Source organism: Ziziphus jujuba, chromosome 11 (genome assembly GCF_031755915.1).
Source record: "Ziziphus jujuba cultivar Dongzao chromosome 11, ASM3175591v1".
Lineage (NCBI taxonomy): Eukaryota > Viridiplantae > Streptophyta > Magnoliopsida > Rosales > Rhamnaceae > Ziziphus > Ziziphus jujuba.
In genome coordinates, this window is record NC_083389.1 from 11,700,703 (window position 1) to 11,713,916 (window position 13,214).

The following is a 13,214-nucleotide window of genomic DNA, read 5'->3' on the forward strand; positions in this document are numbered from 1 at the left end:
AGAAATTTACATTCTGAGATTTCACTCACCTTTTCTTTTTTTTCTTTTTTTCCTTTTTTTTTTTTCCCTTAATAGTAATAATGATTTGTTTCTTTATAGCTCATTTTAATATCAGGTACAATTACTTTTATGATGGGAGATAACTAGGCTCTTGTCTTTGCAATTTATCGACATTCACTTAAAATGAAAAAGACTAAAAGCAATAAAGAGCTTGAATATCACTAAAAAGGAGAAATAAAGTACATCAATTAATCATATTTATATCAAAATTACTATTTAATTAAAAGGCCTAATCTTTTTTTCTGGCCTAAGGCCACAATAATAAAGTTACAGCCACCATCTAATATTCTAATTCTACTTTAAAAGACGCTCGAAATACTTCGATGAAGAAAGAAGCCATGAATTCATGCCTAAAATATCTTCTATACCGTGCCCGGTAGAAAGTCACACCCACATCCCAGAAACCACCAATAATCTTCTATGAGAAACGCACAACCAAATGCCCTACAATCTTGGAAATGGAAAAGCAAGAATACGTTCTAACACCTTAATTAGATGATGAAAAAGCCATCAATGGCCACCTGAATATGGTGGCATAAGAATAGGGTAGTACCATTTTTGAGTTTTAGATCGCTGAAACTTTTGGAACATCTACTGGGAACTGATGGATCTCTGCCATCCATGGGTTCTTTTCCTTTGCAGGGTTTATGGTCCTCAAAGCCTTCCAGACAGCACTATTGCACTTGAACCCAGAGCCGAAAGCTATTTGCCATGTTCTATCTCCTCTCTTCATCCTTCCCTTGGCTTCTGTATAAGCCAATTCATACCAAAGTGAGCTGCTTGAAGTGTTTCCAAATCGATATAGTGTCATTCTCGATGGCTCCATATGCCAATCAGTTAGCTGCAAGTTCTTTTCCAATTCATCCAAAACAGCTCTTCCCCCAGCATGTATGCAGAAGTGCTCAAAAGCTAGTTTGAAATCTGGGATGTAAGGTTTGACCTTCATCTTGAGCAGTTTCCTCCCAACTAGAGTACCAAAGAAGAGCAACTGTTCGGACATTGGCAGAACAAGAGGCCCTAATGTGGTGATGTTGGTTTTCAAAGCATCACCTGCTACGGCCATCAGATCCTTTGACAAAGTAACACCAATCTTGCCATTGCTATCCTCTTCTTGGGTAACACAGCCAAAGCACTTGCTATCAGCACCCTTGTGGGTACGAACAGTGTGCACCAATTGGTATTTAGATCTTCTTCTGTCAGATCGCTTGTTTGAAAGCAGAATTGCAGCCCCTCCCATCCTAAATAAGCAGTTTGAAACAAGCTTCGATCGGTCATTCCCAAAGTACCAGTTCAACGTGATGTTCTCCATGCTGATAACCAGTGCATAAGAGTTAGGATGAACCTGAAGAAGATCTTTGGCAAGAGCAATTGAGATCAGACCAGCACTGCAACCCATCCCTCCTAGATTGTAACTAACTATATTCCCTCGAAGCTTATAATGGTTAATAACCATAGCAGAGAGAGATGGAGTTGGATTGAATAGGCTGCAATTTACAATTAGTATTCCTATGTCTTTGGCTTTTACAGAGGTCTTAGCAAAGAGCTCATCGATTGCACCAAACATCACAGTTTCAGCTTCTTTTCTAGCTTCATGCATTGATGGATTGGGAGGAATATTGAGCACAGCCTCGGGAAGGTAGGTCGAATCCCCAAGGCCAGATCTCTCAAGGATCTTACGCTGGAACTGGAGATTCTCCTCCGTAAATGAGCCAGTCATCCGGGACTGATCCATAAAAATCTTTTTCGTGCATTTCCGAGCTTCATCTGGTTTGTAGCAGGAGAAGTTAACAAGATATACAGGCCGAGGTCGGGTAACAAAGTAGAGGGTGCATAGGAAAACAAGGAGGGCTGAGCATATGACCACCGAAATCAAGTTGAATTGGAGATTCTCCCACAGATCATGAAGATCTTGGAGAGAAAATGTTGAGAGCTGAGCGGCAATTAGGACCACAAGAGGGGAAAGAAAGAGGTACATTCCATGGGTTATGAGGTAATGATATCCAAGCTTCACATATTTTAATTTCACAGACTTTTTGAAATCGGGGAGGTTTCGGGATGATGATTGTGGTGGGATCAAGGGGGTGTCTGGTTTTGGCTCTGCCATTATTTCCCTGATAAGACATTCAAAAGATTGAGATTCAGGCAACATCAAAGAAACACAAAGGTCAACAACATAGTATAGAATTCGAAGTGTACATTACTTCAAGCGAAAATTTAAACAACATAAAAGATCTAAATCATGGGCCATATCGAAATTGCAGAAAATGACTTTCCATAAATGCATCCAGTCAAAGCATAATAAAAGCAAAAAAGTTAGGATTTTAATTTTTTCTCTATTTTTAAGGTTTGCAGCAAGAGATCACTCAAAACATGAAACTGGTTAAAGCAATACAAATCCAAAGCTAGCTAATACAAACGGGTAGAGAAAGTAGAAAATTTCTTCCTTTTTTTTTTTTTTTCCCAAATTTTTAAGACTAAAAATTCTTATTCTTAAATTTTCTAATATCAAAATTAACTGCACATTAGAAATCCCAGATCAGAATTTCCACAAAATCAGTTATTTTAATATATTTAATACAAGAAAAGCAGAATGAGGATGATAGAACGAAACCCAGAAGAGAGAGAGAGAGAGAGAGAGAGAGAGAGAGAGAGAGAGAGAGAGAGAGAGAGAGGGAAAAAAAAAAAAAAAAAAAAAGGCCACATCAACGATCGAACTTTCCAAAAAATCGAAATTAGAAAAAACATTAAACGAGCAAATCTAGATAATCTACCAGATAAAAAAAGATAATTTTCCAAGAGCATTAAGCTGAGAAATTCAGAATGAAAAAGAAAAACCCAGGCGAAAGAGAAAAAGCTAACCTTTAGATGACTAGAAATCCCACCAGAGATCGAAGGAATGCCGCCAGAGAAGCAAAAGGGAGAGGGGCAGATAAACAAAAGCTGAATATATATACCAATTGAAAGAAACGACGAGGGAGAGAGAGAGAGAGAGAGAGGGAGAGAAAGAGAGAGTCTAAAAACGGTAATAAGATATTTGAAATTCAAATTAAAAAAAGTTTTTTTTTTTTTTAAACAAAGATTATTTATATATAATTAGGCAGAGAACGTGGGGGCGAGAAGGACCAAAATATATAAATATATATATCTATAGAAAGAAAGAGCGAGGGAGAGAGAGAGAGAGAGAAACAGAATAAGAGAGTAATAGAAGCCGAAGAGAAGATAATGGGAAGCCGTAGACGAAATCGGCGAAGCCTACGCGTTTTTTGGAGGCGGCGCTTTCTGGTTCTTTTTGAGTCTCTTTGACTTTTCACCCCCCACGGCCAGTACTCTGAAAAATCACACGGCTCTGTTCTCTCCCATTGTATCCCAGATATATTAGGAAATTATTAATTTAATCTTTATGAAAATTATAAAAAATATATATATATATTAAAATTTACTAAAACATGGACTAATTATCATTATTTTATTAATTAATATATTATTATAATTTATATATAGTATAGAAAAGTGCATATGTTAAAATATATGGGAATTGCCATACTTTTTGATATATTTAGTTGGTATTTTTAACATTATTTAAAAATTTTATTACTAATAAATTTTTAAAATTTAAAAATTTTGATCTTTATTAAATATAAATAAAATTTAACAGAAACCTAAAGTAAAAAAGTTATGTTTTATAATTTAATAGGTTTTAAATTTGTTGACATAAATTTTTAGAACCATCCTAACTTATACTTTCAAAACTATTATAAATCTAATTCTATTCAAGAAAAACTATTATAAATCTGAAACTGAAATGAGTAAAAATTGGCATAATAATTAATAAATTCTCCAAGTGTATGACAATTTTTTTTTTTAAATAATAATAATAATAAAACAAAAAGTTGTAAGGCTTTTTGAGGTCTGAGTTGTACTAAGGGTCCATGTGAGAAGATGTGCTAGTGAGTTCCATCCATGTGCCAAGATGAGTATCGATTCAATTTTGCTTTGCCAAAAAATAAAAGAATCCAAAAGTGGGTATCCCGGAAAAGGCAAAAAAAAAAGAAAAGAAAAAGCAAATTGTCCAAAAAATAAAACAGTTAGAACGCTCTTTCTTGAAGTATTTTAAAGGGGTAATTTTTCATTTTTATTCTTATTTTTCTGTGAAGTTTCAAAGGGATAACTTGGTCATTTAACTTTATTATTTTTTTGAATATTATTCTATAAACTACAAAATCCGTAACATAAATTATGAGCTATTATTTTACACTATAGTAACTTTGTTTCGAAACTGTTTTATAATAATAAATTAGAGTCCAATGTCAATGATTTTGTAGTTTAAAACTCAAGTATAAAAAGTAGGGTTCGATTGTAAGAAGCCGACAAATCCATCACATTTGAAGTTGCGGGTTCAATTTCTGATAAGTTCATTTGAGTTTTGATATGAATTCCACCTGCTTTATATCTCCGACACACAAGGAAGGACGCGGTGGGAAGGAAGCAGCCCTAGCCTCTGTCCGGCAGATCATTCCGCTGGCATCTTGCATTCACGCCCCCGTTTGACTGCCGCTCGGGGATGTAGTTGTAGATACGTTAGTCTTAGTGGGTCGTTGGCTCCACCTGTTATCAACACTAGGGATAATCGTACAGTAGTAGGTTTGACAATCTATAAATTTCTACATGATTTAGATGATTATAAAATTACAGCTGCTAATGGCTTACAATTTTCTAAAACTTGAACAGAAGACAATCACTAGGCGGCCCATTTTTTATTCACCAAAAAAAGTATAAAAAATAGTGTTAGTTAAAAAGTATAAAATGTATTTACCTATAAAACAGTAGTAGTGTTGGTTTAAGACACAGATTAAATTATTTCTTTTTTCTCAAAAGTTTGAAAATTAAAAGGGTTCAAGAGAAATTGAAGATTTTTTTTTTTTTATAATTATATATAGAAAAAAAGGGATTAAAAATAAGGTGATGCAAACAGAGGGATTGGTGGTGGTGGGTGATTTTTGGGATATAATTCTTAAAAAGCATGAAGGGGCAGGCCAACAACTGGTGGGTTGTGAAACTTCCACATTTAGACACGCCACACTCCCAAAGACCAAAGGAGGACGACTACTTCAGCTGTCTTTTCGGTGCTTTTTAATGCTGCTAATTAATGAAGGCGTTGCCGCTTATGCTACGTTTGTTCTTGGCCTTTCTTGTGATTTATAAGTTGATTCAAGAATTCAATCCTTAGTCGGCTTTCTTTGTTCTTTTGCTATGTTACCCTTTTTATATTGGTTGTTTTGCTAACAATACATTTTTGGGATAATAATTCCTTCCTCCCTACTCCTATTTTATTTCCTTTTTCTTTTCCATACGACTACTTCTATTGTATTAAATTCAAAAGACATAAATATAAAAACAATAATAATACTACAAGCATTAAAATATTCATCAATAATAATGTATCAGAATAATATGGATAAATGAATATTTAAATAAATAAATAAATAACATATCAATTAAATATTACTAAAAAACTTATCAAATAAATTTGATAATTTTAACATTATTATTATTAATGTAAAAATAGAGAAGGCATAAGTTTTTTCCCTTTTTTTTTTTAACCAATAGAATAGATGATATTTTAAAGCAAACAAGAAAAAGATAATGGCCAAATAAATTTGGGTTTTCTTTTGGATATTTATTAATGTATTAACTATTTTCTTTTGTGAATAGAATTACCAAGATATTTATGGGTCTAGAGTTCCGAAGGCCCATTATGAGAGATAAGATAGGCCAGTTTGGAGAGAGGCCACGCCCATCGTGAAGGCCTTATCCCTTGCCACAAGAAAGAGAAGTATCTATACAAAGAGCTCAGAGGCGGCCATAGTAGCCCAAAAAAAATAGCACCACAACCGACTAGGTCGACAAGGCAAAGGGAAGAGTTCCGGAGGCCCATTATGAGAGACAAGATAGGCCCATTCTGATGGCCTTATCCTCTGCCACAAGAGAGATAAGTACCTAAATATATATCTATATACTGAGCATCGGGCATAGGGCCCACAATAGAACCACAACCGACTTGATCGACAAGGCAAAGGAAAAGAGATCGGAAAGGTTAAAATCTCATCTGGGTTGAAAGCAAAAATTCCAAAAAACTCGAACGCAGTGAAAGAAGGGCTTGCAATGGCGACGGTAGGGGTGGAAACCAAGCAACCAGAGGCGTTGCCGGAGGAGACATGCTCGGCCAAGGCGGTAAAGCAAGGAGAGGGTCTGAGGCAATACTATCTCCAACACATCCACGAGCACCAGCTACAGGTCCGCCAGAAAACCCATAACCTCAATCGCCTCGAAGCTCAGCGCAATGAACTCAATTCCAAAGGTAAATAATTCTTTTCTGGGGGACCTAAATTTTTCTTCTTTTTTTTTTCTTTTTTTTTTTTCCCTTTAAAACTTGCATCGGTAGCAGAAACCCTAAGTTATTTTACAGGTTATGACCTTTTTTCTTTGTTTTTTTTTTTTTGGGTTGGATGGGAATTATTTATGACTAGCTTTAGAGTTGGGTTTTAGGTTGTGGTTCTATATTCTGGTTCTATATGGGAATTATTTATGACTAGTTTCTAGATTTTGCCGATTCAATCCCATTAGTTTTTAATTGTTATGTTTTAGGTTGTCGATTTAGAAATTTGTATATAGCTTAGCATTTTAAAGCAGTTGTACTCGGTATTTAATATGATATAAGGCTTTCGGTAAAAGAATTGAAGGAAATATACATAAAAGTTTGGTTCTTTTTCTAATGCTGATGCTCTGGCTTGAGACAACATCTATTGAATCCTAATTGTTGTGAACCTTGGCGTGTTTGTTGGTACCTAGAACTTATATCCTTTTTGATTGCTAGCTGAATCAATCTAGCCATATTTTGTCAACGAAGCTTTTGTTGCATTTGCATTGTGGATAAATGTGGAAGATGAGAACCAAATTTCATTGGCGAATATGGTAAATTGATTAGACTAAGTAAATAGAGATGATAAAAGGATGAATCTTTTTTATTCTTTCACGATAGATTTCACAAATGCCTTTGCCCTGTTGGATACATTTAATCTTATCTGCATCGTGGTCTATCAATGACATATTTCAAATATGAAAATTGTGCAGTTAGGATGCTTAGAGAGGAATTACAGCTGCTTCAAGAGCCTGGATCCTATGTTGGTGAAGTGGTCAAAGTAATGGGAAAGAATAAGGTTTTAGTCAAGGTAAGCTGTGATACAATCTTTGCTCATGTACCAACATTTTTGTTTTAGCACTTCATCCCGCATAATTTCCCTTTGCCTCCTTGCATAGTTAGAACTGCGAGTAATAATGTTTTGTCTTAGTATATAATTGGTGAATCAGAGTTCCAATTTTCATGTTTCTGGCTCTCAGTATTATATATTTGTTATGCTTTTTTACTTTATGTTGATGCCTTTAAATGTGAAATTAGGATGAGATTGTTTTCACATAAAAATCTGCTAAAGTAAGCTTCTTCTTTTTTTCTTTTAACCTCAAATTTTCCATCGATACCTGAACATGATACTTTTTTTCTTTTTAATACATGGGATTAGGGTATTGATTAATGAAAAGTTCATACCATTTATTCTCTAATTATGACAATTTGGGATCACCCTTAATATTATTGTTTGTCAAAAATTTACCAATTTTATAATTGCTTTATCTGAAAGTCGTCGCTGGTTATAGATATTTTTTGTTGTATTCATGTACCTGTTACATGTTTTGTATTTCTAGGTTCATCCAGAAGGGAAATATGTCGTTGATATTGATAAAAATATAGATATCACAAAGATTACACCATCAACTAGGGTTGCTCTCCGCAATGACAGCTATGTTCTTCATTTGATCTTGCCAAGCAAAGTAGATCCTCTGGTCAACCTTATGAAAGTTGAAAAAGTTCCTGATTCTACATACGATATGATTGGTGGCCTTGATCAGCAAATCAAAGAAATTAAAGAGGTTTTTTTACTTTTTGCATTCTTAATCTGTCTATATATTCCATTCTTTTCTGGTTTCGATGATGTGGTTCAGTCACTTAATAATCTCATGCTATGTTCTTTTTGTTGATTTGATTGATATCCATATATAATTGTAATTTTCTTTCAGGTCATTGAGCTTCCTATCAAACATCCTGAATTGTTTGAGAGTCTTGGAATAGCTCAACCAAAGGTAGGATTGAATTGCCAAGTCGTTATATTTGTTGATTACTGACTTCACAATGTTGCTGCTCTGATATTATCCATCATCTCTCCTATAATAGGGTGTCCTGCTTTACGGCCCACCTGGTACCGGCAAAACACTTTTGGCTAGGGCTGTGGCCCATCACACTGATTGTACCTTCATCAGAGTTTCTGGTTCTGAATTAGTTCAGAAATACATTGGAGAGGGCTCTAGAATGGTCAGAGAACTTTTTGTCATGGCCAGGTGTGTTTTCATCATTTTCATTGATATGTTGATCTCTGCTTTGTTTCTTAATCTTTCTTTTAATTTTAAAATCTGTTATCAATTTCATTCAACTCTGTTTAATGGATGTTGTGATAGGTTCTCATTAAGGCAAAACTATTTTTAGTCCTTTTGCTTTTTATTTTGGAGGATTTATCCTGTAACTGTAGTGCTGGGTGATAACTGATGATCCTTTTGTAGTGCCTAATTTATCTAGCCTGTCTACCAGCTAGTGCCTGCAGAAGAATTCAAGTATCATTGAATTTTTACTATGCAAAATTTTTATCATTTGTTTTTGAACATTACGTTTATGAGCTTATTTTGAAAAGGTTTCAATAATATAATAATCCTCACTTGCTGGTTTTAGTAACTTAGAATCGATTTCATGATGACTTATGCGAAGGCTTATGCTTGTGGTAATTGTGTACTATACTACAGAACTACTAATTGATCCTTTATTTTTTATTTTTTTTTTCCTTCCCCTTTTCAGGGAGCATGCTCCATCCATCATTTTCATGGATGAAATTGACAGTATTGGGTCTGCTCGAATGGAATCTGGTAGTGGCAATGGTGACAGTGAAGTGCAGAGGACAATGTTGGAGCTTCTCAACCAGTTGGATGGATTTGAAGCATCAAACAAGATTAAGGTATCCTGTGGCTTCAGAATGTAGATATGTTATTGTATATTTTTAAGCATTTCAAGTTAACCTCCAGCTAAACCTTCTCTAAAATGCATTTTTGTCAGGTCTTGATGGCCACAAATCGTATAGATATTCTGGATCAAGCACTTCTTAGGCCAGGGAGAATTGACAGAAAGATTGAATTTCCGAATCCTAATGAGGAGGTACATGCCATTATACAAGCATGAATGATTTTAGTATCTATTATTACATGTTTTGATATTGACATGTCATGTTTAACTGCTTTGTATAGAGTACTTGTCCATCATAAATGGAAAATGGTTAGCGGTTAATGTTTTACTCTTCGTTGTTTTAATGGGATCCACTTAAGTGAATGTGATGCTTTCATATTGGAGAAGTACAAATATTGAATAAAATAAAAATGCAATGAAATTTCCATTGGATAATACTTTAGATATAAATTGCTTCCTTGAAAATGTTTTGTTTCTCAAGTGCAATACTTACTCATGTCTTAAATAAATTGCAGTCTCGTTTCGATATCCTGAAAATACATTCAAGAAGAATGAATTTAATGCGGGGGATTGATTTGAAGAAGATTGCAGAGAAGATGAATGGTGCATCTGGGGCAGAGCTCAAGGTATTTTCACTCTACATATATGTCATCTTTACTCTCCATGTTTAGATATTCTTGAATACTCTCGCCAAACCAAACAGTATATATGTGTACCAAACGATGTATGTGTGTTATGACCTTCAATTTTGTTAAGATTTAAAATGCTTTCCTACTAAATTTTAATGTGGTAAATATTCAAGAGAACAACTCGTTACTAGGGAAAATTATGAACTTAGACATTTGTGTCCATTTTGTCTGGCACTTCAACAATTGTAACTTGTAACACCTTCGGAGGTATTACTTGACTAAACTGTAAAGGATTATAGATTAGCAATTGGAAGATAAGTGATATTTGTTGTTTGGTTGAATTATATATTGGCCATGTGGAGTCCAAACCCACACTGTATAGATTCTTGATGAGCACATGCAGAAAGACCAGAAAGTGAGGATCCAAAAGTAGTAAACTGAGGGTTAAAAAATCGAAGCAGCTATGATGGTTAGGAGACTTGAAAAAAGCATGATTGGCTCTCTAGGTGAGGTTGGCAGCAGTAGGAATGAGAGGTGAAAGAATTAATGTCACATCTTAACTTCGTAGGATCCTGTGGAAGGTGCATCAAAGTTGATGGAAATAACAATTCTGGAGAATCTAATGTAAATCAAAAGCCAAAGTATGAAAGTACATAACTTTTCATATGACCATTTGGTACATTGTGTTCATGTGGTTGGCCATCTGGTGGTGTGCTCTGCATGCCTATCCACAAGGCAGGTATCAATGATTCCTACAAAAGGCTAAATAAGCAACCCTGTTATGGAGCAAACATTCTTCTAAGAATTTGGCCTTGGATAACATTTTCATTAAGAAAGAAGAAAAAGTTTTAAAGAGAGCTTAAGTTTTGAAGTTATTTTTATTTTTCTGCTTGGATGGGTGGTCTTTGAATTTAATATATTTCTTTGAGATTTCTAAGTTTCTGTTGCTCTCTCTTCTCATTGCAATACATGGGATAATTTTTAACTTCAGAAAAAGGGAGATTGATGATGTCTAAAATTGCTTTTATGGATATTTTTATGTGTTTGCATGTAAAAGGGAGTCAGGTTTGTGCTTTGTTATTAGTAATGTACGTATATAACATCTGTGCTCATTTCCGTTTTCCTCTATGCAGGCTGTATGCACAGAAGCAGGAATGTTTGCTCTGAGGGAACGAAGGGTTCATGTAACCCAGGAAGATTTTGAGATGGCGGTTGCCAAGGTGATGAAGAAGGAGACGGAGAAAAACATGTCATTGCGCAAGTTGTGGAAGTAACTTATAACAAACGTATCACTTTGTTCTTTTGAGTCAACATGGAAACAGAAAAACGAAAAAGACCAAGAATTTTATGGCTCGTAATACTTATAATATTTGCAACGCAGTCTTTTTAAATGATGGTATAATGCTTTTATTTGTTTTTGAGTTGATGCTTTCACACAAAATTCTCCGGAAACTTGTAATGGACAGGCTTCTAGAACTTAATGATTTGCCCCCTAGTGTTGTGTTATAGATTGTTAGTCTATGACTTTCATATTGAAAATTGATTTATTGGCTGTCATTTGATGCTCTCTGTAAATATTACCTAGGAAAGAATCAGGTACTACTAAATAGGTCAATCCAAGTAAATGCAATTTTCTACCGGGGTGTTGTTTTGAACTAACATTCCAAATTTTGATTTGCTTTCTTTGTTAAAAAGATTATTCGATTCTGTATCATGGAGTCCAGACTTGCACGTTAACCTTTGCTTTGTCTGAACCACCATGATTTATGTAAAAAGAAAGGACCCTACTTTCCTTCTGAAATGGGTTTGTGTTGTCGTTGCGTCCTGGCTACTGGCTAGAGACGAAGTGGGCCCTTTTTCTTGTTGATATTTGGTTTCAGTCATGTGTTCTGGCAGCCATTTCTGACCGTTTCTTTGGTTTGTAGTATGATGATGACTGATTTTGGCTAATGGATTGATGGCATCCACCTCAATGAAATATCTAGATGGTTTGCTCATTCATCCAAAATAATAATAATAATAATAATGATAATAATAATTCTAGATGGTTTGCTATCCTTTATGCCTAATCTGTTGTCAGTCTCACCTAAAATTCCAAAAGGATTATCCAACTTTTTATGGTGTAAAACTAGAGCATTTCTTCTCAGCCAGAAGTGCGACAATCAACAATCTTCAGTCTTGTTGAAACAAGGTGGTGGTTTTGGAGTTGGGGATTAGAACTGGGACAGTGCCATAACAAACTTATTAAAGTTATTGGTTGACTTAGACTTAGTATTATTAATTATTTGATAACTTCATCACAACCACTATGTGCCGTCCCTTTCCTGCAATAAGGCTGGCTCATCCACCACCATCTAATTCCATTTAATCTCTTCATTAATTCCACAAGGTAGATGTTGACTTCAATCTTCTCTTTTTACATATTACATAATATAATCTTGGAAGATTGCCTGTGGAAGCATGTAACCCATTGCAACTTTTTTTTTTTTTTTTTTCCTTTTCTTTTCTTTTTGCCAAAGTCTTGGAGACATTGATCACCCAATTATCGAGTTCCTCAGTTTTTGTTGCGCACGAATTGAATAATTATTGCCGAAGACTTGGGGGAAAGAATCTATTTTCTTCTATCCTGCTACCTACCTGTCTGTAGGCCGTAGCAGTTTTAAAATTAGAATTAATGTTTGTAATTTGGTTAATGGCATTTTGGTGCTTTCAAGCTCTACAATTTTACAATTTAGATTTTTAATTAGCAATTTAAGTCTTAATTTTTCAATTTATTGTAATTTGATCTTGTTAGTCTTACGTGATCGATATATTAAAGTATATCAATTTTTAAGCTATAAGATACAGCAGCACAAAATTTTAAAAATAATTTTAACATTTTACATTTCAATTTTTTATTATTAAAAATTGAAATCGGTGCCAACTAATATTAAATTGTATTCAATGTTAACTAGAAGACATTAAAAATGCAAATTTTAACAATTAATTTTAAAATATTACACTTTAATATTTTCTAGATAAAATTTAATATAGTTTAATATAATGATGTGAAATGGCTATTAAAACCCTTTTAATTAAAAGTCAAAAATATTAAAATTGTAAAAAATTAAAAAAATTGAGGATTTAAATTTCTGAATCTGAAAATTAAGAATGTGAATTATATTAAAATGCAATCAACTCTTTTATCCAGTAACACTTGCTAACCAATAAATTAAAATTTTATTAATTTTATACCTTGAACCAATTTCTTTTCAGGTTTCGTAATTTTGGATACCGTCGAGAAATTGACCTGCTTTAAATTAGAATAAAATAAAACTATTTGGATTGTCAGCGACAGATTTTACTCATTATATGGTCGACATATTAGGCTTGGTCCGACTTTTGTACCAATTTTTAAAGATCAATAA

At 34.1% G+C, this 13,214-nt stretch overlaps 2 protein-coding genes across 2 annotated transcripts; one reads left to right on the plus strand and one right to left on the minus strand.

Annotated features, from left to right (window-relative positions):
• Positions 1–194: 194 nt before the first annotated feature.
• Positions 195–3,351, minus strand: LOC107432383 (3-ketoacyl-CoA synthase 11). The gene is made up of 2 exons (XM_048465691.2): positions 2,920–3,351; positions 195–2,171 (listed from the first exon to the last, which is right to left on the minus strand). Exon 2 carries the CDS (start codon positions 2,162–2,164, stop codon positions 626–628), a length of 1,539 nt encoding a protein of 512 aa, XP_048321648.2. The 5' UTR covers positions 2,165–2,171; positions 2,920–3,351; the 3' UTR covers positions 195–625.
• A 2,735-nt stretch (positions 3,352–6,086) lies between these two features.
• LOC107432394 (26S proteasome regulatory subunit 8 homolog A) lies at positions 6,087–11,364 on the plus strand. Its single transcript, XM_016043521.4, has 9 exons — positions 6,087–6,418; positions 7,192–7,289; positions 7,819–8,043; positions 8,191–8,253; positions 8,345–8,508; positions 9,017–9,173; positions 9,272–9,370; positions 9,694–9,804; positions 10,941–11,364. Exons 1-9 carry the CDS (start codon positions 6,223–6,225, stop codon positions 11,079–11,081), a joined length of 1,254 nt encoding a protein of 417 aa, XP_015899007.1. The 5' UTR covers positions 6,087–6,222; the 3' UTR covers positions 11,082–11,364.
• Positions 11,365–13,214: the final 1,850 nt, after the last annotated feature.